General features: G+C 37.1%; 1 protein-coding gene across 4 annotated transcripts in view; it reads right to left on the bottom strand.

Annotated features, from left to right (window-relative positions):
- Positions 1-23,660, bottom strand: part of ZFYVE9 (zinc finger FYVE-type containing 9) — a 109,614-nt gene that overhangs the window by 69,014 nt on the left and 16,940 nt on the right. For 3 of the 4 annotated variants that reach the window (XM_019625959.1, XM_019625960.1, XM_019625961.1), the window contains 3 exons: positions 5,686-5,785; positions 3,040-3,216; positions 1,295-1,464 (listed from right to left, as the gene is read on the bottom strand). In XM_019625959.1, coding sequence (XP_019481504.1) covers positions 1,295-1,464; positions 3,040-3,216; positions 5,686-5,785 — 447 coding nt within the window. The remainder of the gene's footprint in view (positions 1-1,294; positions 1,465-3,039; positions 3,217-5,685; positions 5,786-23,660) is intronic. The other variant, XM_019625962.1, reaches the window with a different exon arrangement.

Here is a 23,660-nt window from a genome sequence, read left to right as displayed (position 1 = left end):
AGAGCGCAATGATGGTGCCAATTTGGGCCAGTGAAGCAACATCCTCCACAACTAGACTGAAGAACAAAAGGACAGCAACTTGTCTGTTCCCCTTCCCCAGATTCCCCAGCACTGTTCCCCTCCCCCAATTCCCCAATAAAATTTTTAAAAAAAGAAAAGAAAAAGATAGTAGTTCTGGCTGCTGCCCTCTACAGCCATTGAAAAATCCCAAAAAATAGGCTTAGAAATATTTGAAGATAGATATGACATGGTTTAATGTTCCTTCACCAAATTGAAATGTCAATAAATCTAATCTTAATAACATGCAAATTTCACTTACAACCATACCCACAAATTATATAAATTTCTAAAAATTATTAAACATAAATGTAATAAATAGTAACTAACAATTCTATGAATACTTTAAGAGCAAAAACTTCATCCAAACTTTGATCCTCGTTTTATTAAAAAAAAAAATTGATGGACACATTTACTTAGTTGGAATTATTATTGCCTTATTATTGCCTTGACCACCAAATTCAAGGGGGCAGTTGGTAATAGAAAAGGTCCCACTGTATAAAAGGATCCTATCTGGATACTTTCTAATTTTGGCACTAGGTGACTCTGTTTTCTCACTGACTCCAAAAAAAGTAGCTGGTATTTATTCCCTTTTGAAAATTAGGCTCTAAGGAAACAGAATCCCATTAGCCCCAAAATTGTGACTAGGATAGCCTACAGAGACATGGTAAGATGACAGCATAGTATGAGCTAGTTTCCTTAGGTAAACAATATATGAGTCTTCCACCAGTCAGTGGTTTTCAACTGATTTTTAAACTTAAATCCTTTTAAAAAAATCTTCCATGGAAACATAACAGGTAGAAAAGAAAAAAGTGAAGATACTCAGGTTGAAGAGAAAGGAACACAGGGATTCCTCAGCCCCTTCATATTGCTTGGCCCCTCCTAACCATGGCACTCCTGAGAGGCCACCACAGAACCTGGGGAACATGGTTTGAAAACCAATACAAGGCACCAGAATTCCCTCCAGCATGACCTCTAGCTAAAGCGGTAGCCTGAGCTTACCTGAGAACAATCTTCATAAGAATCTTTCTCCCGAAAAAAACTTGCAATATAGAGCAAACAAGATCAACCAATTTTGCGATATTTACTTTACCCCTATATACGCACACATGCACTAAACTGTATCCACAACCTATAGGGTTCCACAGAAAGGTCACTGAACTCACAAAAAAGGCAGGGGCAGCACAACACTGAGTAAATTAAGCACTTACTTTTAGTTGCCGTTTTGTTTTCTTACCTCATCTGGTAGAGGACTGGTAGTCACTGGCTTGACTGGGTCATGTGACACAGCCAGGGTTCCTGCAGAGGAAGTTCCATTCATTGTTAATTTGGCTGCATCAGCAACTTCTCCATTAGGCAAGATCCCATCAGCAAACCAAACTCGCCTCTGCTCTCTGGGTTGAGCCACTTGAGGAGCCAGAAAAATAAAACAGGCATCAATGTGACATCAGTAGGACTTCTAACATCAAAGAAGAGAAGGTCACCAAATCCAGATGTACAAAAAAAAAAAAAATTACTATTTAGCATCTTATAATAATATCAGAATTGTAACTGTGTGTAAAAGTGGTCACAAATTAATAAAATACACATTTAAATATACTTTACTTCTGTAACTTCTGTGTAAAGATTTAAAACACTTTGGTTTAAATATTAAGAATTCTTAAATACACCTATGATTATGTCCCATACTCTGTCCCATATCATTAACAGAGAAATTACGGAAGGGTTTTTAAGTGCTAGGAAATAAATTAATAGTGGGGGAAAATATATCCAGTAGACATCCACATCTAAAAGTATGAGCTTTCCACAGGAATTAAATATCTGGAAAAGTGCTATGGTATTTTTAAAGGGCAAAAGATGCCCTAAAGAATGTTGAAGAATTATTAATTAATAAAGGAAGAGTTGGCACAGATTTGTAAGAATCGGGAAGCAAACTGACCAGATCTTCAGCTAATGTGTAATTGAAGAAGAAAAAGACTGATCTGGCAGTGCAAAGGTAGCTGGCATTTTAGTAAAAGGACAGGGGAAAGCTGGAAAACTGAGTCTGATGAAATAATCTCTTTAAATCCAGTTTTGGAAATCAATTCAAACAGCCAAAATAAAGAGATTCTAGGGAAGAACAACAAAAACTACAAATGAAGTAAAGAGAATAAAGATTTTAAGAAAGAAAGCCTGAACTCAAAAATAGAAGGGAATATGACTAAGGGAGGATCCGAAGAGTGAGGAAAATGGGAAAGAATATGATAATATCAATAGAAGTCTTTGATCTTCAAAAGGTGAGGAGGGCTGTTTAGCAAGGGGAAGGGAGTATTACTAGACAAAAAGACATAAAATTAATGAAAGACTGATTTTAATTATCAAGAGAAACTTCCTGACAAGATCATTTTAAGGAATTATGTAATTGTTACTTTTACTATTGATAATGCCCTGAACTTACAAAGTGCCTTTTATCTGACAAATATCATAGATATATTAATTAAAATAAGTTGAGCTTATAATTTTCTACCATATGACATAATCAGAATTAAAGTTCTGAATTTTATAAAGCTCTATGTACCTAACACAATATTTTCATATTTTTATACAGATAGATTAAAATGAAAAGACAAAATGACACTATATTTCAAAAGCTGGTCAGAAGGAAGGACTTTCACTTACTGAACTCCTACGAAGAACATTAAGGTAGGCATGAGGTTAGGATTTTACAGGCGGATTTCAAATTTGTATCTCTTTCAAGTATAAGCAATGTAGTTACTCCATTCTTAAACTGGAGAGATTAGCATAATTTCAGAGGTGCCTCCAAAATATCAGGCAATACAATATTATTCTTTACTTGCCCAGAAATAGTCTCAACACATTTCTCACCTTGTTCTTCCATTTTAATAACCATCCAAAGGGACTTATCTGCAGTGTTTTTAAAGATTTGTGCTGTAAAATCACATCAGCACCGTTTCAGAGAGAGAATAGCACATGATCCCCTACCTTCTGCTCCAGGGTGCTTTAAAACTCCCACAGGTACCATCACAGTGGGAGGTGGCGAGCTCAGGGCTCCTGAGGCCTGAGCTTGCTGCAAGGGAGGGATAGTAGAACAGTATTCAGCAGGATTGTTAGGGTTAGGGCTCTGGCTTGAGGCACTCATCATGTTCTCCCAGGCTTGAGCTAAAGCAAATACAGACACAATCAATGTGAATGGATTGCAAAATATGGACATCAAGACCTCCACAATATTGGATAAATAATGCAGCTCCTCCTCATTAACATTCATAGCATGTCTCTTCCTCCAATGAGGAAAGTGAAGGTATTAAGGAGATAGGTGATTTTATTCAATAAAGGAGACCATTTAGTCAAGTAAACTATTTGGAAGCAACAAATGAGAATTACATGGTATTTCTGATACAGATCAGTCTGAGGTTAATAACTAGGGCCCTAGCTTCTTTAAAGGAGACCGACCATACATTCCCTTAAGGGGAAGTGAAACGACATTAAACTTATTACAGATCTGCAATTGGGATAGCATTTAGACGTTTGGGGGAGGGGGGTTAATATTCAATGCATTTTTAAAGTTCTATCAAAAATCAAAATCGGGGACTAAAACAGCATAACTCCACTGTATGACTTTTTTTTTTTCTTTTCCATTTCTAGACTTTTTTGTTCTTCTTAATTGAGGTAAAATCTCATTTGAAAAATTCTGAAGCCCAAAGCTCAGGAGAAAGCATCTGAACATTTTTGCGAATTCTGCTTTTGTGCAGTCATGGTCCTAAGTAGAAGTAACCAGCAAAAACAACCATTTCACATCTTTGGTGTGTCTCAAAAGCACAGGACCCATTTGAACATGAAAATGTGCCAATATCATGTAAGTGCCATAGACAAATATAAATGATCACAAATGTGTTAAGATTTTGTATATTCTATAATTTTACTAACTAAATATTGACATATCAACTGTTGTCTTTAAAGTAAATAGGATGAAAGATGCTACAGAAATGAAAGATATCAAATTTTATCTTCCAGGTTCAGGTAATATCACATGCCCAGGAATAAAAACCACCCAATTTTTGAATATCTTTTTAAAAATCTCATTCAACATCAAAGAAAGATACGTAAGATTTTGAATATTTATTCCCTCCAAACTACAGGACAAGGCTAGAAACAACAGCTATGTTCCTTTGAAAGCATCGGCGGGAAGAGAAAAGGAGAAAGGGGAAAAAGGATAGGGAACACTGAAAAGCATCAAATTAAATATTCAGTAAAAGACCTGGGTAAGCCATGCAAGAGGAAAGACACTGGAAAAAACCAGGAAAAGTAGATTATTTTAGGATCCCGTTAAGGGCATCCTTGGCTTAATAAAAAGTAAGAATTCTGTATGAATCTTCTGCCATTTCCTTCATCTTTAGCTATGCCAAGTTAAAAAAAAAAAAGCTATCAAGTTGAAAGATCTCATCAAATAAAAGAGGTATTCGGTGCTGTAATTAAGCAGCATGCTCTTATCTGTGGATATAGGTCCAAAAATGAAAGCAGGAATAAAAATCGCCAATTGAGCAAAGGAGTGGAATAACGACCATTTTAAAAAATGACCCGTAAGAGTAAAGAGAATGAATACACATTTGATCAAAATTATAAGAATTCAGAAATGGGAGGAAATTGGGTGGATCATAGGAGATTAGAACAGATCATATTAACTGACATGCAACAGGTTAATAAGCCAGCAACAGGAAAACATCACTGTGAGCAAGGCAGACAGACAGAGCAGGAGGGGCCTCAGGCAGATAAGTTCCAGCCTCCAGGAGGCACACTATCCTGGCACAGACAGCAGTGGTGTCCAAGTTCAACATTTTATCTCTATTAGTAATTGTTCTGACAACTGTACAAAGATGTACTCAAAGAGAAAATACTATAGCCTGATCAATTTTATTGTATCTCTGTACAAGAATATTCTGGTGGTTTTTGTTTGTTTAACTAAAATGCCCTTGGATTCATTTCCAATCCTGCAAAGGATGAACACTGAATATCAAGCTGTATTTACCTTCTCCTGGTCATATTCTTTTACCATACAACTGCATTCAAAACCATTATCCTTACAACAAATCTAAGTAGCATCAAGGAGATAGCTGATAGAAAAATGCAGCTTTCTATTTGATCCTAGATGCTAAAATATTTATTTTCAACAAGATGAATGAAACAAGGTATTACTAAGAATACATTCTAAGTTATTAAGGTATTTCCTAGAAAGATCACTTCCCTTGAAAGGAAAACCTCAGCCCAATTTTAATATTTTATCATCTAAGTGATCAAAATTATATATGTAATTATTGATAAATAAATAAATACCCCCATCCCACTCTGGTCATTTCGCAGGAATGTTAACAGCCACAGAGAACCAGATTTCCACAAGAACGTCCACACTTCCTGCAAAACTTACCTGACTTTAGCATTCATTCATTAAATTAGGCAGAGAAATTCTGAAATGCTAAGATATTTTCAAAACATGAAAATTTAGCTCAATATTTTCAGTTCAAGTTATGACATTTCAGATGAGCAACTTGTAGAGAAAGGCAGGAAAAAAACAGGCTTTTCATAGAAATTCTCTTGTTCTCAATAACTGTGAATTCAACCTGTTTTAATACTTACCATTCATTAGCACTGAATGGCAGATTACACATACTCTAGCTTCCTTTCTATCCATGTATAACAGTTTACATTTCAGGCTACAGCAGGAAGCACAGAAAACCTGCAAGAAAAAGAACACACTAAATTTACTTAGGATCACAGTAAACCAGTAAAGGAAGTAAACCAATAGTGACCAACACTGATTGATAGGGAACTTTATTACTACAACACTAAAAACTTCAAAAGAAAATGAAGTTGAGAAAGCTGGGCACAAGACCCAATTCAAAAGCAAGAGTATTAAGATTACATATCTGCTAGCAATGAGGAAAGTGAAAGTGTTGGCTGAAAATAAAAATCTTAGCCAAGATCAGCAAATACACAGCAGGGGGGAAAAAATCTGAGCTGCCCTTAGGCAAAACTCCTATACACAATATCAAATAACATAGGTATTTATAGTTACATCTGCTATTTCTGTGTTGAAAGGTAATATGGCAGGGTAAAATAAACAAAGATTAGGAACTCTGGGTTTTAACTTGTTTTTTTACTACTTATGTATAGAATAATCATAATGGCTGTTTTCATTGGTTTGCTATGAAGGCCAAGAAAGATAAAAATATACAACTCCATCATAAAAGTAAGCACCGCCCCAGCTGTAGGAAATTGGAGCAGGCAACCAAAGATTGGCCACGCCAACTTCCAGCACCTTACTTCCACCTTCCAGGGTTGGCTCCTGATAATCTTACCTCCCTTCCCCTTCTACACCAGGCAACAAGAATATCCTTAGCTCCCTGCTAAGATTTATTTTCTTAAGAACTCATTAGTCACTTATTACAGAGAACTTCATACCGGCAGAAAGCTGTTCTCAGTAGGGTAAATTCTACTAATCCAGTTTTTATGGCCAAGATGTATCCTATATTTTACAAAGATGAACCAAGAGATGAAGTCATATTCAACACAAAGTGAGAGAGATCATCTCCTCTCCCATTAGGTAAAATTAATAGATCTAACTACTGTGATTGCCAATTTACAGTTGTTAGAGGCTCTGCATTCTCAAAGTAACTGTGATATGATATAGGAAGAACAGGGAATATCTTATTTTTTCTCTCAGAAGAAGCTGATTTTGAATGGTTAAATGACTTGCTCAAGTTCACAGCAAACTGTATGAATACTCGGCACTTTTTGCATCTATTAGCAACTTTAACCTCAAAAATTCTATGAAGACACTCATTTATAATTAACAGAGTAAAAGAAGCAAATGTTAAGTAAAATTGCTCAGTCATACTGCTAGTAAGTTACAGAAGTCTCCAAAGACTCTGTTCTTACCCACTATGTAATACTGCCTCGTACTAATACACATATTTCATTTTGAGATTTGACTTTTCCTTCTCCTTAATGATGACCACGTCCAGTCAGTCACTAAGTCCTGTTAGTTTTCCCTTTTAAATACTGGGTTGTCAGAAGTCATGACACATTTTTGCAACGAAAAACACAGAAAAAATACATCATGACTTTTCCGACAACCCAATAGTTCTCCCCAAATCCCATCTCTTCCTAGCTATCATTAATGCTGCTGCCACTATTCAGGCCTTTATTATCTGAGGCCTAGAAACCATCATAATCAATTATCTGTCCTCCTAATCTTCAGATGTGTTTTTTTATTTCATTTCATACAAATACTAAATGAGAGAACTTTCTAAAAAGTAAATTTAATCATGTCAATCTTCCTGAAATCCTTTGATAACCCTTCTAATCAAGAGGTAAAACCAAGAAGCCATCATTTACTCATTTATTCCACAAATATTTGAGCCTGACTATGTGCTGGGTACCACGCTATCCCACTGGGTGGGGCAGTGAACAGATATGGCCCTTGTCTTTGTGGAATTAACAGTCTATGGAGATTATAATGAAGAATCAAATAATCACACAAGTGAATATAAAATTGCTTGCTTCAAGGGCCGGCTGAGTGGCATGTTGCTTAAGAGTTGGCTTGGGACGCCAGCTCTGAGCAGGGCCCCAGTTCGGATCCCACATGAGAGTTAGTGACGCTGTGCTCTCTACAGCTAAGATGGTGAACAACAGCTCGACCTGGAGCTGGACTGCCATGAGTCACAGCGATGGTGTAGGCTGCAGCGGGGATGGCCAGCAGCTGGCGTGCGCTTTCGTGAGCTGTCATGAGCCGCCATGAGCGGCCTTCCAATGGCCGGCGAGCGACTGCCTCACCCTGGAAGAGCGTAATGATAATACCAACATGGGCCAGTGAAGCGACATCCTCCACTAGACTGAAGAACGAAAAGACAGCAACTTGTCTGTTCCCATTCCCCAATTCCCCAATAAAATCTTAAAAAAAAAAAAATTGCTTGCTTCAAAAGAAGTATATGGTAAAATAATATCATGTAATCTAGGCTTTACCTAGATTAGCAGGGTCAGGAAAGGTTTTATTTAGGAAAAGACAAGAGATAAAATCAGAATTATAGGTGAAAGTTTTCTATGCATAAAGTGGTACTAAGAAGAGAACGAATAATAAGCAGAGAAAATGGCATCTGCACGGGTCCCATTAGGGGAAGGAGGATGGCTCCACCAAGGAAGTAAAAAAGTTAATGTGGCTGGAAGCCTGAGAGTTAAGGGATACATGGAATAAGAGGCCAGAACAAGCAAAAGTTTTATGGGTTCTATTAAAATTTGGTTTTTAATACAGCAATGGGAAATCACTTAACTGTTTTAATCAAAGAGAAAGACATGATCAGATCTGCATGGCTACAGTGTGGGGGAAAAAATGGAGGGGAACAAGAATGGATTTGGGATGGTTCAACATACAAAAAAATCAATCAATGTAATACACATTCATAGAACGAAGGGGAAAAGCCCACATGATTATCTCAATTGATGCAGGAAAAGCATGTGACAAACTTCAACACCCTTTCATAATAAAAACATTCAAAAAACTAGAAAGAGAAGGAAAACACCACAACATAATAAAGTCCATATATGGAAAAACCACAGCAAACATCATACTCAATGATGAAAGACTGAAAGCTTTTCCTCTGAGATCAGGAACAAGGCAAGAATGCCTGCTTTCACTGCTCCTATTCAACACAGTACTGGAAGTTCTGGCCAGAGTAATTAGGCAAAAAAAAAGAAATTTAAAGAATTATCTGTTTGCCGATTATATGATCTTGTATGTAGAAAACCCTAAAGATTCCACAAAAATTTTTTAAAATGTTAAAACTAATGAGTTCAGCAAAGTTGAAGGATACAAAGTCAACACAGAAAAGTCAGTTGCAATTCTATATACTAATAATGAACAATCTGAAAAAGAAATTACAGAAATAATTCCATTTACAACAGCATCACAAAAAATAAAATAATAGACTGGGCAAAATATTTGAATTATATATAATGGACAAAGAGCAAAGATCTATTACATATAAGGAACTTCAATAAACTAATCATATACAAATACCTTCAAAGAAAAAGAGACAAAAAATTCATACAGGTAAATTCACAGAAAAATAAATATAAGTCAATAAATATATACTAAATATAACTCATGAGAAAATAAAAATTAAAAGAATGAGATTTTTCCCCCAATAGTACAAGCAAAAAAAATTTTTATTTAGGGCCAGCCTAGTGGCTCAGTTGGTTAAGAGCTCATTCTAGAGTGCAAGCTGTGAGCAACAGCGGTTCGATGCCTGGCCCAAGCTGAGCTGCTGCTGAGCTGCCAACAGGTGACAGGATGGCTCAGCTAATAAATAAATAGGCAGCAGTCACTGCAGATGAGTGGGGAGGAGGATGGATTATTTATAAATGGGGTGTCAGTAATTTTTCACAAAGGAAAAGAATGAACTGGACCTCTACCTTACACCAGGCAAGAAAGTCAGTCCCAGGTGGATTACAGATTTACATAGGAAAGTTAAATCTATAAAAAAAAAGTTTTTGTTTAAACTGATATTATTCAATGGTGGCGAGGGTATAGAGAAAAGAGGAACTTTCTTTCATACCCTGCTAGTGGTAACATAAATTGGTAGGTTAATTTAGCAATATCTTTAAAAATTTTAAGTGTTCATTCCATTTGACTCAGCACAAGCAATTTTAAAGATTTGTCCTACAAAACACTTCCACATGTACAAAGAGATGTATACAAAAAGTATCTCTGTAGAGCTTGGAATAGTCAAAAGCACAGAAGTTAGTTTGAGAAGTGTATGACTTGACAAAAGGCTACCTAGAATGGTGAGGACATGGCACAGGATGCTGTTTTGTGGGTTCACCTATGACGGACAACTATATGGACATTGAATGGTACATAAACCACAAAAACAACATTGGACAGTGCCTATGACTGACACAGGCAGTGTACCACAATATAAAATAGAAGAGAGACCTGAAAACACTGGCCCTTGTCCTCAAAAAGACAAAGACTATGATGCAATATGATCCTCAGGTCACTAATATTAATGCCTCAATTAGTACCTAAATCTAATGGAAAAGGTAAGCAGAATCTAAGAGATGTAAATTCATTAATAATCCTGAATTTAAAATTACTAGATACTACTGGATTTGCCTGCCATGAGCCAGGTTAGTCAGTGCTTCTCAAGAAGGGCCCTCTTGACATTTTAGGTGGACCAATTCTTCACTGGGCAGTACTGTCCTGTTTAACACAGGATGTTTAACAGCCCTGGTCCCAGAGTACTAAATACCAATAGCAACCCCAGTCATTGTGACAAACCCCAGTAACAACCCCAAAAATATCCCACCACATTCCAAACATCATCTAAGTACCTTCCCCAGTTCTCTGAGCTAGAGAGTCAGAGTCAAATAGTAAAGTTGGTTTGGAAAAAAGAAAAGAGGATTACACACAAGTATTTGTACACATAAACTTATTATACTGCTAAACTATCATACCATGTACCTTTATTATTACAACACAATCCATTGCAATTTACTGCATTTATTTAACTTATTCTCCATTTTCCCAAACTAGAATATAAACTCTGTGGAACAATGGACTAAAGTATTTTAATACTGATATTACAGTGCCTGAAATAAAATAGGTACTCGATAAATGTGTTTATTACTTCCTTGATTAGTAAAATTATTGCATAAATGACTATCTGAATAGAGAAACAAACATTAATGTGTGCTTATCTGGGAAGGGCTATATCATACATGGCCAAATTCACAACTTGAACGATGATAAATAAGCAATTTATTAATAGTGGGCTCAAGTTTTATAGGCCAAACGGTTATGAATGCCTTTCATTGACAGGATCTGTATGACCTAACTGAATGAGACAAATTATGATGATTTATAATACATATGCTATACAATGTTCCAGCTAAGTAATGGTTAAAATGTTCCATTTGTGTGTTTACACGTAATTTTATTTAATGTGGCACTTCTGGGTTCCAGTCTCAACTTTATCATTCACTAGCCAAATGACTTTAGGGAATAATTTAAACTCTCTGAACCTCAGTTTTTTCTCATCTGTAACACTGAAATGTTAATATTCTCCTCAGAAGGCTTTTATGAGTATTAAGTGAGGTAATACATGTAAAATATAGCACGTAATATAAATGTATGATGGTGCCCTTATTACCGTTTCCTTTCCTTTTAAAATTTCCCACTCGTGACTTCCCACATAACAAATCCTACTGCCAAATTTATGAACAAGCCTTAAACTCAAGTATCATTTGTGCCTATTTATACCCTTACAGTGTGAATAACACTTACTCCTTTGCAATTCTTGAAAATTCAAATCATCAAATGCTCACTTATTTCTTTCCAAATTAGAAAGTGGAAAAAATGATGTCCCAGGTCTTCAAAAAGACCTGAAATTATGACAAAAATAACTGCCTTGCAAGAACAAAAAAACTGGAAAGTGCTTGTGACAGACCAATATCCAACTATTCACAAAGACCCGTGACAGTGAAAACTTGTAAAAATTCTGAAGTGCAGGACAGTACTTTATTTACCCTTGCTAACGTAATTAGAAAATACCAAAATCAATGTAGTAAGAGTTAGCACTTCAGATTCCAACCTTGCCTGTCTAAACACTTGTTCCATCTTTACTGTTGTTAACTGAAAACAATAATTATCACAGTCGCTTTAAGAATATATCACAGGAAGTGCTACAAAGGGTCTCTAATTTAACTTTTCAACTTTATTTCCAAGTCAGGCTATACAAACAGAAACATGTAACATCAGAATTGTAAGAAAACAACATGCAATATAAAACCTTAAACTTGTTGAAAGTAATCAGACTCATTTCCTTTACTATACTATGAATTTTTTAATATATCCTATTATTACCTTATTTAACATTAAATAACACACTTATATTACATTGTAAGTTTTATTGCAGTGTGAATTAAAAAGTACTAATTTGTAAAAGGCAAGCAATTAAAACATATCCCCATTTTCATCATCATATTCTGGCCATTTTTCATCTTGTAAACTTTTTATTAGAGAAATTGAAAATCACATTAAAGTAGACATAACAGAATAACAAACTGCCAAGTGCCCATTACCCAGGTGAAACAATTATCAAAGCCAACTCTTCTCCCATTTAATCATTTTGATATAAATCTCAGATATCATTTCATCTTTAAATATTTCAGTATATATCTCTGAAACACAGGGATTACTTCAACATAACAATAACACTGAAACACCAAAAAATTTAACAATTTCTTACTATCAAATATCCAAGCAGAATTACCATTTTTAATAATATTTTTAATAGACTTTGTTTTTTAGAGCAGTTTTGGGTTCACAAAAAAATTAAGCAGAAGGTATAGAAATTTCCCAGATATCCCTGTCCCCACACATGCCTAGCTTCCGCCATTATCACCATCCCTCACCAGAGTAGTACATTTGTTAAAATCAGTGAACCAACATTGACACGTCATTATCACTAAAAGTCCCTAGTTTATATTAGGGTTCATTCTTGGTGATGTCCATTCTACGGGTTTGGACAAATGTATAATGGCATGTATGCACCATTGTAGCACTCTGTGTATACACAATAGTTTCACTGCCCTAAAAATCTTCTGTGCTCCATCTATTCATTCATCCCTTCCTCTCCACTAACCCCTGTAATCACAAATCTTTTTTACTGTCTCCGCAGTTTTGCCTTTTCCAGAATATCGTAGTTGAAATCATACAGTATGCAGCCTTTTCAAATTGGTTTCCTTTACTCATACAAAGAACAACAAAGTTGGAAGACTCTCACTTCATGGTTTCCAAATTTACTACAAAGCTACAGTAATCAAAACAGCATAATATTAGCATAAACACCGACATAAAGAACAGAATAAAACAGAAAGCCCAGAAATAGACTGTCACACATATGCAGTCAAATGATTTTTGACATGAATGCCAAGATAATTCAATGGAGAAAGAACAGTCTTTTCAACAAATGGTGCTGGGAAAACTATGTATATGCTCATATTCAAAATAATGAAACTGAACTCTTATACCATATACAAAAACTCCAAGTGGATCAAAGACCTAAATATAAGTGCTAAAACTATAAAATTCTTAGAAGAAAATATAGGGGAAAAGTGTCATGACATTTGGTTTGGTGATTATTCCTTGGATATAACACAAAAAGCACAGGCAACAAAAGAAAAAAACAGGTAAACTAAACTTCATTAAAATTTAAGTTTGGGGCCAGCCGAGTGGCACGTTGGTTAAGAGCTGGCTTGGGATGCCAGAGGGCCCCGGTTCGGATCCTACATATGAGAGCCAGTGACACTGCCCTCTACAGCTAAGATGCTGAACAACAGCTCAACCTGGAACTGGGTTGCTGTGAGTCGCCGGCGACGCGTAGGCTGCAGCCCCTGCTGCAGTGGGTTGCCATGGGCTACCGTGTGTAACCAGCAGCCAGTGTGAGCAGCCCTCAAGCCACTGTGAGCAGCCACCAGAAGCCGGCGACTGATCTGCCTTGCCCGGGAAGAGCGTAATGATGGTGCCTACTTGGGCCAGTGAAGCAACGTCCTCCACAACTAGACTGAAGAACAAAAAGACAGCATCTTGTCTGTTCCCCTTCTCCCAATTCCCCAATAAAAATCTTTAAAAAACAACTTTTAAAGTTTGGTGCATTAAAGGGGATTATCAATATAGAGTAAAAAGGGGATTATCAATATAGAATAAAAAGGGAATTTATGGAATGGGACAAAATATTTGTAAATTGGATACCTGATAGGCAATTGATATCTAGAATACATAAAAAATTCTACAACTCAACAACAAAAATACTTTACAAAGAAACTACAGTCAATTTCCAATAATGATATAATTAAAATATGTTACCATTTAAGGATAATCCACTACACACAACTCTAGGTAACATATTTATTACCTCTAATGCTTGTAATTCACTCATTCAACAGACCTTTATCATATATAACCATGCAAGTTAACTATTATCACCTTTATTTCACAGATGAAAGTACCTTGCCCAAGATCATGAATAAGCTCGTAAATGGCTGTGAGGTTATTCTGAACCTAGGTTTATTGAGAAATCTGATTTCTACTGCTCTTTAAAATGCTCTTAACACCACATTTCAACCAACTTTCAGTGTAAGTAATTACTACTTCTCCGCTTCCCAAGAAGAACCACCAGTGGCTATGTTTTAACATCAGAGGACAAACAAACCTTGAGAAAATCGATCTGTGAAGTTATAAACCAAGACTATTTTAATGAGCTTTTATGTCAGGGTCTTATGAAGGTTATTCTGTATTCATTACCAAAATTCGTGAATGTTAAACAAACTGACTGTACTTCAAGTTATTAAAAAGTAAATTGCAACTAACTTAACATAAAATGTATTTAAAATAAGAAATTGCCATCTAATAAAATAAAAAAATACCATTTTTCACCTTTCTTTTTGAAATAAGTATAAAACGTCCTTCGAAAACATGGTACAAATGTAGACATAAATGCTAAGAAAATAACATAAAAATCACCATTTAAACCACTGTTTTATTTTTATTCTCTCAACTATATTTACAGGAAAAGATCGTGAGTTATACAGCCAAAAAAAAAAAACCCCTGGTTGGTTCCTAGTTCCACCATCTCAGTTTCTTTGACTGTAAAATAGGGATAATATCACCTTTTGCATAGGTTAACTAGGAAGATTAAATTAGATGATAAACAAATTACAGAGTACATACTAAACAAATGTTAGCTCCTTTCTGTTTCCCTCTTAGCTGGCTGCTCAGGAACTCTGGTCATAGTCCAGGTATTGCTAGAGAGGTAGCCCTTATTAAGGACCTCAAATTCATCACTCCCTTATTCTGTTTTTTCCTCAAACCACTGTATATAGCTTTGGAGTGTGCTTTGACTATAGTAGTCAAAAAGCCTCAGTTTGAATCCTAACTCCACTTATTGGCTGTGTGATTTAAACAAGTTACTTAATCCTTCTAGGTCTATTTTATCACTTTGTGAAATGTGGATTATGAGGCGTGATCAGAAAACATGGTGAATGCTGCTGCCAAGTGCCAGCCAATGGAAAGGAAGGGATCCGTAATACGGGAAGCGGCGCATCAAACTTTAATAACAGTGTGTGCCAAGTTTCAACTTGTTCAGTGCAGTCAGTAGGGTGTGCACTATGATTAAGAGAAGGTGTGCTTTATAAAGTGTGCCTGTAAAGCATCCTCCATCATAACAATGCTCCACTTCGTGTTACACATCACTTCTGGTATATGGCAATTTCTGTCAAATAAAAACATTACGGTGTGTCCTCATCCACCTCATTCACCAGATCTGGCACCGTGCGACTTCTGGCTCTTCCCCAAAGTCAAAATGATTCAGGACATTGAGGCAGCTACAACACAACTAAAGACACTCACGAAAGAGGGCTTTCAGAACTGCTTCAAAAAGTGGCAAGAACGATGGGATAAGTGTGTTCGAAGAGAGGGGAAGTATTTTGAGGGGGATTAATGACAATGTGTCTTTTACTGTTAATAGTTTTTTAATTTAAACATTCACTGTAATTTTTTATCATACCTCATAGTTACCTCATAGGGTGTTATGTATATTAAATTATATAAGTAGCACTTAGAAAAGTGCCTGGCACATGGTAAACACTCAGTAAGTATTAAGTATCTCCTTCTCCTCACCACCCCTACCACCATCATTATCATCTACCTGCTTCCCACTGGGAAGCATTTGCATCTTTGTAATGGTTTTGTTATTTATTTCATATATTAAAGTTTTGTCATCTATAGAAACATGGGCAGCAAATGTTAATAGGGTGGCCATTCTTCTACATGTTTTTGCATCTCTTTGATTAACAACAGAACACTAAGCAATAACTAAATGCTCACTGAATCAATGAATGAACAAATAAATGGAAATGGATAGACAGATGGCAGCATAGACTGGCCCTATACAGCTTTTCTTGCCTCTCCAATCCAAATTGTTTATATTGCAAAGATAATTTAAGAAGCTCACAATGTCTCCAAAGACAAATACTGACCCTGTTTTACGAAGTCAGAACTGTACTAGTATAAACTGACTGAAAGTTTGATACCAAGTCTCACAGGGCTATCAAAATTTCTATTTTCTACTAGGCTTTATTTCCCACTCCAAGGTAACTATCCCTTTCTCCTTTACAAACTTTCATCATCTATCCTTTTCTCACCTCTCTCAATGTTTAAATTTTCTACATGAAGTATGAGCCACGCAAACGTAAATTTCTTCATGCTCTCACCACTACATCCATAAACCTATCTCTGTCTGTCCCCACCTTCTCTTCCTTCCCCCTGTTGAAGACGAAACTCTCAACATGTGAATAGATCCTATCCCTCTGGCCTTCCCTAGGATTTTTCTCTTCCTTTGATCAATCCCTCTTCTCCTAAAACAACTTGTCTAAAGGATCATTCATGACATTACACAACTGCAATAGTAAGTACTTACCATCCTTAAAAAAAATTCATCCAAAACCACCACCTTCATCTAATAATTGCTACAAATTTTTTTCTGTTCTCCATCATGGCAAAACTTCTTGAAAAAGCCATCTCCATCTCCTCACTTCCTATCCCATTTTCAACCTATTCCCCATTTTTCACACACTCTGGCTTCTGTATCCACAGCTCTAACATGTCTGCTTTTATCAATGACCCTGACGCAGCCAAGTCCAACGGTCACTTTCCTGTCCACATCTTACTGACCTCCCATCAGCATTTTACGTAGGTGACAGCCCCTCTTCTTTGATAAACTACATTCTTTTCACTTCCACGATACCACATTTTCTTGGTTTTCTGTCTACATCTCTGGCCACTCCTTCTCAGTCACTCGTATGAGGTCCTCCTCCTCCTCCTCTTGACCTTGGTGGCTCTGCCCTGGACCCTTTCTCTTCCCTCTGTACACTCTTCCCGAGGTGAGCTCAAACATTCCCATGGCTTCCCATTGTGCTCCTTACATGACATGCAAAACCCAACATGATCTATTCCTGCTCTTTTCTGATTCTCTCCAAGCTCTTTTTATGTGACTCTTCCCTTACTTGCAATACTTTAACCAGACTGGATTCCTTTCAGTTTCTTGAACAGGTGCTTTCCTACCTAAGAGGCAACAAAAGCAAAAATAAGTAAGTGGGACTATAATAAACCAAAAAGCTTCTGCACAGCAAAGGAAACCACCAATAAATGGAAAGACAACTTACAAAACAGAAGAAGATATTTGCAAATCATATGTATATCTGATAAGGGGTTAATATCCAAACATAAAGAATGCATACAACTCAACAGCAAAACAGAACAAAAAAACCACAACAAATAACCCAATTAAAAAATGGGCAGAGGATCTGAAGAGACATTTTTCCAAAAAATATATACTCATGGCCAAATAGGTACATGAAAAGGTACTCAACATCACTAATCATCAGAGAAATGCAAATCAAAACCACAATGAGGTATCACTGCACACCTGTTAGAATGACTATAATCAAAAACAGGTAACAATTGTTAGTGAGGATGTGAAAAGAACCGTTGTGCACTGTTGGTGGAATGTAAATTGATACAGCCACTATAAATAAACAACATAGAGGTTCCTTGAAAAATTAAAAATAGAACTACCATATGACCCAACAATTCCACTTCTGGGTATTTATCCAAAAAACAAAACAAAACAAACCACCTCAAAGAGATATATGCACCCCCATATTCACTGCAGCATTACTTACAATAGTCAAGATATGGAAACAACTGAAGTGTCCACTGATGGATGGATGGATAAAGAAAATGTATGTCTCTGTGTGTATAAAGAAGGGGCCAAAAAAATGTATACATATTTTAAGAAAGGAAAAAACTGTATTAAAATCATAATATTCGATATATAACGATAACAAAGATGAATAAAAGTCATCTGTATACTTTTTTTGGCACCCTTGTGCGCGCGTGCGTGCGCACACACACACACACACAAATGGAATATTATTCATCCATAAAAAAGGAGGAAATCTTGTCATCTGCAACAACATGAATGAACCTTAAAGGCATTATGCTAAGTCAAATAAGTCAAAGACAGGTATCGAATGAGCTCACTTATATGTGGAATCTAAAAAAAAAAGAAAATGAGCTCACAAAAACAGAGAACAGACTGGTGGTTGCTAGGGAGGGGAGCGGGAGGTGGGCAATATGGGTGATGGTTGTCAGAGGTATTTTTTCTAGTTATAAAATAAATAAGTCATGAGAAATGTAATGTACTGCACAGTGACTAGTTAATAATACTGTATTGCGCATTTCAAAGTTGTTAAGACAATATTGAAAGTTCTCATAAGAAAAAAAATTTTGTAGTTATGTACGGTGATGTTAACTAGATTTGCTGTGGTAATCATTTCAGATTATATACAAATATTGAATCATTATATTGTATACCTGAAACTTAATATATTTTTTAATAATTTTCTTTTCAATTATAGTTGACATACTATATTATATTAGTTTCTATATTAGTTTCAGGTGCACAACATAGTGATTAGAGATTTATATAACTTACGAAGTGAGCACCCTGGTAAATCTAGTACCCATCTGACACCACACAGTAATTACATTAGTGACTATATTCCTTATGCTACCCTTTACATCTGCATGACTTTTTTGCAACTACCACTTTGTACTTCTTAATCCCTTCGCCATTTTCACCCATCCCCCTAACCCTCCTTTCATCTGGCAATCATCAAAATATTCTCTGTATCTACGAGTTTATTTCAGTTTTGTTTGTTCATTTCTCTTTTCTTTACATTCCATATATTAAGTGAAATTATAGGGCACTTGTCTTTCTCTGACTTACTCCACTCAGCATAATACCCTCTAAGTCCATCCATGTTGTTGCAGATGGCAAGATTTCATTCTTTTTTATGGCTCAGTAATATTCCACTGTATGTATGTACCGCCTCTTCTTCATCCATTCATGGACACCCAGGTTGCCTCCATATCTTGGTTATTGTAAATAATGCTGCAATGAACATATGAATGCACATGTCCCTTCAAAGTAGTGTTTTCATTTTCTTCAGATAAATATCCAGAAGTGAGATTACTGGGTCCTTCTTTATCTATTATTATAGCCTTTGTTTTAAAGTTTATTTTGTCTGGTGTAAGTATTGTTACCCCGGCTTTTTTTTTCCCCTTTTCCATTTTCATGAAATATCTTTTTCCATCCCTTTACTTTCATTCTGTGTGCCTTTTGATCTCAAGTGAGTCTCTTGTAGGCAGCATATGTAAGGTCTTGCTTTCTTATCCATTCAGCCACCCTGTCTTTTGATTAGAGCATTTAATCTATTTACATTTAAAGTAATTGTAGGTAGATATGAAGTTACTGCCACTTCATTATTCATATTTTTTATTTTTCTTCTTAAAAAGTCTCTTTAACATTCCTTGTTAATACTGATTTGGTGGTGATGAAGTCCTTTAGCTTTTTCTTGTCCGGGAAATTCTTTTATTTGTCCTTCAACTCTAAATGATAGCTTTGCTGGGTAGAGTAATCTTGGTTGTGGGTACCTGCTTGTCACTTTGAATATTTTGTGGCAATCCTTTCTGGCCTGCAAAGCTTCTGTAGAGAAATCAACAATCTTATGGGAGCTCCCTTGTAGGTAACTAACTGCTTTTCTCTTCTTGCTTTTAAGATTCTTTGTCTTTAACTTTGCTATTTTTAATTATGATGAGTCTTGGTGTGGGTCTCTTTGGGTTCATCTTCTTTGGGACTCTGCACTTCCTGGACTTGTATGTCTATTTCCTTCACCAGGTAAGGGAAGTTTCCTGTCCTTATTTCTTCAAATAGATTTTTTTTTTTTTTAGCTGAGCCATCCCGCCACCTGTTGGCAGCTCACGGCTGCTCAGCTCGGGCTGACTCGAACCACTGTTGCTCAGAGCTCAAACTCTTGAGCGAGCTCTTAACCAACTGAGCCACTCAGCCGGCCCTTCAAATAGATTTTCAATTCCTTGTTCTCTTTCTCTTCCTTCTGCTACCCCTATGATGTGAATGTTGGTATGTTTGATGTTCTCAGAGGCCCCTTAAACTATCCTCATTTTGCTATCCTAATTGGGTGTTTTCTGCTACCTTGTCTTCCAAATCACTAATTTGATCCTCTGCTTCATCTAATCTACCATTGATTCTGTGTAAAGTATTCTTCATTTCAGTTATTATATTCTTTACTTCTGGTTCTTTGTTTTCTATCTCCATTTTTATTTTCCTAGCTCTTTGCTGCAGTTCTCACTGAGATCATTAAGCATCCTTATAATCAGTGTTTTGAACTCTCCATCTGGCAGATTAGCTGTCTCCATTTTGTTTAGTTATTTTTCTGGAACTGTGTTCTGTTCTTTCATTTGGGACATTTGTCTCCCTATTTTGGCTGCCTCCCTGTTTGTTTCTATGTATTAAGTAGAGCTGCTATGTCTCCTGGTCTTAGTAGGGTGACCTATGCAGTAGGTGTCCTGTGGGGCCTAGTGGCACAGTCTCTCTGGTCACCTGAGCCGGGTGTTACAGGTGTGTCCCTTGGGTGGGTTGTATGTGCTCTCCTATTGTAATTGAGCCTTGGTTGCTGTTTGCACATCAATGAGAGGGGCTGACCCTTGGGCTGACTGGTTGTGAGGACTAGCCATGATTACAGTGGAGTTGTGGTGCAGGGGCTGACTGTATGTCCCTAGTGTCTTTCAAGCTGCTGCCCCAGTGCTGGAGCTCAAAGGGAGTGAGTCCATCAGTGAGTAAGTCCGTGCTCAGGCCCTTTAAGAGGAATGCCTGGGACTGCAGGCACCCTCTGTCTAACTCAGCCACAATCTCAACTGGTTTTCACAGCCAGAAGTTGTGAGGTCTTCTCTTCCTGGCACTGGAACCCTGGGCTGGGAAGCATGATGTGGGGCTGGGACCCCTACTCCTCAGGGGGGGCCTCCACAACCGAGATATCCAGATATCCCTCCCGATTTTGAACTGTCACACATGGATGTGGGACCAGTCTGTTCCAAGTCTCTGCCCCTCCTACCATTCTCGAGGTGGCTTTTTCTGTATATCTTAAGTTATAGAACTTCTGTTCAGCTAGACTTCTGGTGATCCTCAAGGGTGGTTGTTCTATAGTTTAGCTGTAATTTTGATGTGGTCATAACAGGAGGCAAGCACAGTGTTTACCTATGCCACCATCCTGACCGGAAAAATCCTCAGTCTCTTATAATGTTATATGTCAATTACACCTCAATTAAAAAATAAAAGACATGGACAAACCTTAAATAAATATTTTAAATTAAAGAAGCCAATCTAAGAAGTCTACATACTGTATGATCCCAACTATGAGACATTCTGGAAAAGGAAAAACTACACGGACAGTAAAAAGATAAGTGGTTGCCAGGGATTCAGTGGGAGAAAGGGAGGGAAACATAAGTGAGACACAAGAAATTTTTAGGGTACTATTAAGTATTGTTCTATATGATAATATAATAGGATACATAATATGTATTTATCAAAAGCCATACAACTGTACAACACAAAGAGTGAACTCTACCATAAGTTATAGTATATATGTCTTTTATAGGACTTTAGTTAACAATCATATTATTAATACTGACTCATCAGTTTTAACAGATGTACCACACTAGTGCAAAATGCTAATAATGGGGTCAATTGGAGTGGGGGGGTATTTAGGAACCCTGTTCTTTCTGCTCGGTTTTTCTGCTCTAAAAAATAGTCTATTAATTTTTTTAAGTAGTCTGTCTAGAATGCTGGACTAGGGACTTAAGAGATATGTAGAAGTAGGCAGAAGGTTGCCATCTTTCAATATACGAGTTTAAATATTTCTTTAAGAAAAATAATACCAGGATTCTTCATCCCATCTCAAATTATTCTCAATTTAAATTTTGAACAATTATTTTTAATATATTTTAGTTTTTTACTTAATGAAACCAAAATTATGGTTATGACATGAATATCAAATTATTATTATATAGTTCTGTTACATATCTTTATAAAATGAGTCTTGACTTTACTGTGGATCACTATTTCAAATTAAAAGCAGTTAGATACTGACTATAGCTTGCCATCTTATACATAAACATATATTACATAAATTATATAAATATAAATTTATAAACGATTTATATTTATATACATATAATTTTATAATCAGTTTATAAATGCTTGATACATGTTAAGTATCTATAATCCCAAGTGTCTGAAGAGAGGAACCTTTCTAGAATTACATTAAAAATTAAGGGCCGGTCAAGTGGCTCAGTTAGTTAAGAGTGTGAGCTCTGAGCAACAGGGTCGCCGGTTCAATTCCCACATGGGTCAGTGAGATGCACCAGAGCTGAGCTGCCGCTAAGCTGGTGAGAGGCCGTACTCTTAGCAGCAAGGTTGCCGGTTCGACACCTGTATGGGATGGAGGGTTGCACTCCCCCCACCCCCCAACTACGATTGAACACGGCACCTTAAGCTGAGCAGCCACAGCAGCCAGATGGCTCAGTGTGCAACAAGGTTGCCGGTTCAACTCCCGCATGTGATGGTGGGCTATGGCCCGCACTCCCCTACAACTAAGATTGAACACAGCACCTTGACCTGAGTGGCCCCGAGCTGCCGAAGGGCGGCTGGATGGCTCAGTTGGTTAGAGTGCGTGCTCTAACAACAAGGTTGCCAGTTTGATTCCCGCACCCCTCCCTCAACTAGACTAAAAGCGGCAACTGGACTTGGAGCTGAGCTGCGCTCTCCACAGCTGAGACTGAAGGAGTGGTGCACTGGTTAAGAGTTGGCTTGGGAGGCCAGTTCTGAGCAGCAGGGCCCCGGTTTGGATCCCACATTAAGGGCCAGTAACGCTGTGCCCTCCACAGCTAAGATGGTGAACAACAGCTTGATCCGGAGCTGGGCTGCCGTGAGTCATCGGCAACGGTGTAGGCTGCAATAGGGCTGGCCAACAGTGGGCATGAGCTTTCGTGCGCTGCCGTGAGCTGCTGTCCAATGGCCAGTGAGCGACAGCATCACCAGGGAAGAGCGCAATGATAATACCAACATGGGCCAATGAAGCGACGCTCTCCACAACTAGACTGAAGAACAAAAGGACAGCAACTTGTCTGTTCCCCTCCCCCAATTCCCCAATAAAATCTTTAAAAAAAAAGACTGAAGGACAACAACTTGACTTGGAGCTGATGGGTCCTGGAAAAACACAATGTTCCCCTTCCCCAATTCCCCAATACTGTTTCCCTCTCCAATTCCCCAATTAAAAAAAAATTAATCTAGATCATTTTTCAATGCCACTTTGATATTATGTATATCAAGCTATTTTTTAAAACTATAGGTGAAGATCATGTGTGCCTAAAGAGATTCTGAAGAAATTAGTATTAGAACTAAACAAAACAGGAAACAGTAATTGCAAAATAAAAATCTCAGTGTAGCCCACTTAACTGGCACCTTGATAAACAGCATTCCAGTCAAACTGAGATGACTTCCAGAAAACACTTCCAGCACAGCACATTTCAAAATGTTTAATGGCATACTCTTCCTACAAAGTGACCTTAG

This window comes from Hipposideros armiger, unplaced genomic scaffold (assembly GCF_001890085.2).
Source record: "Hipposideros armiger isolate ML-2016 unplaced genomic scaffold, ASM189008v1 scaffold_646, whole genome shotgun sequence".
NCBI lineage: Eukaryota > Metazoa > Chordata > Mammalia > Chiroptera > Hipposideridae > Hipposideros > Hipposideros armiger.
The sequence above is the reverse complement of the archived record's forward strand: the minus strand, read 5'-3'. Positions and strand labels throughout refer to the sequence as shown.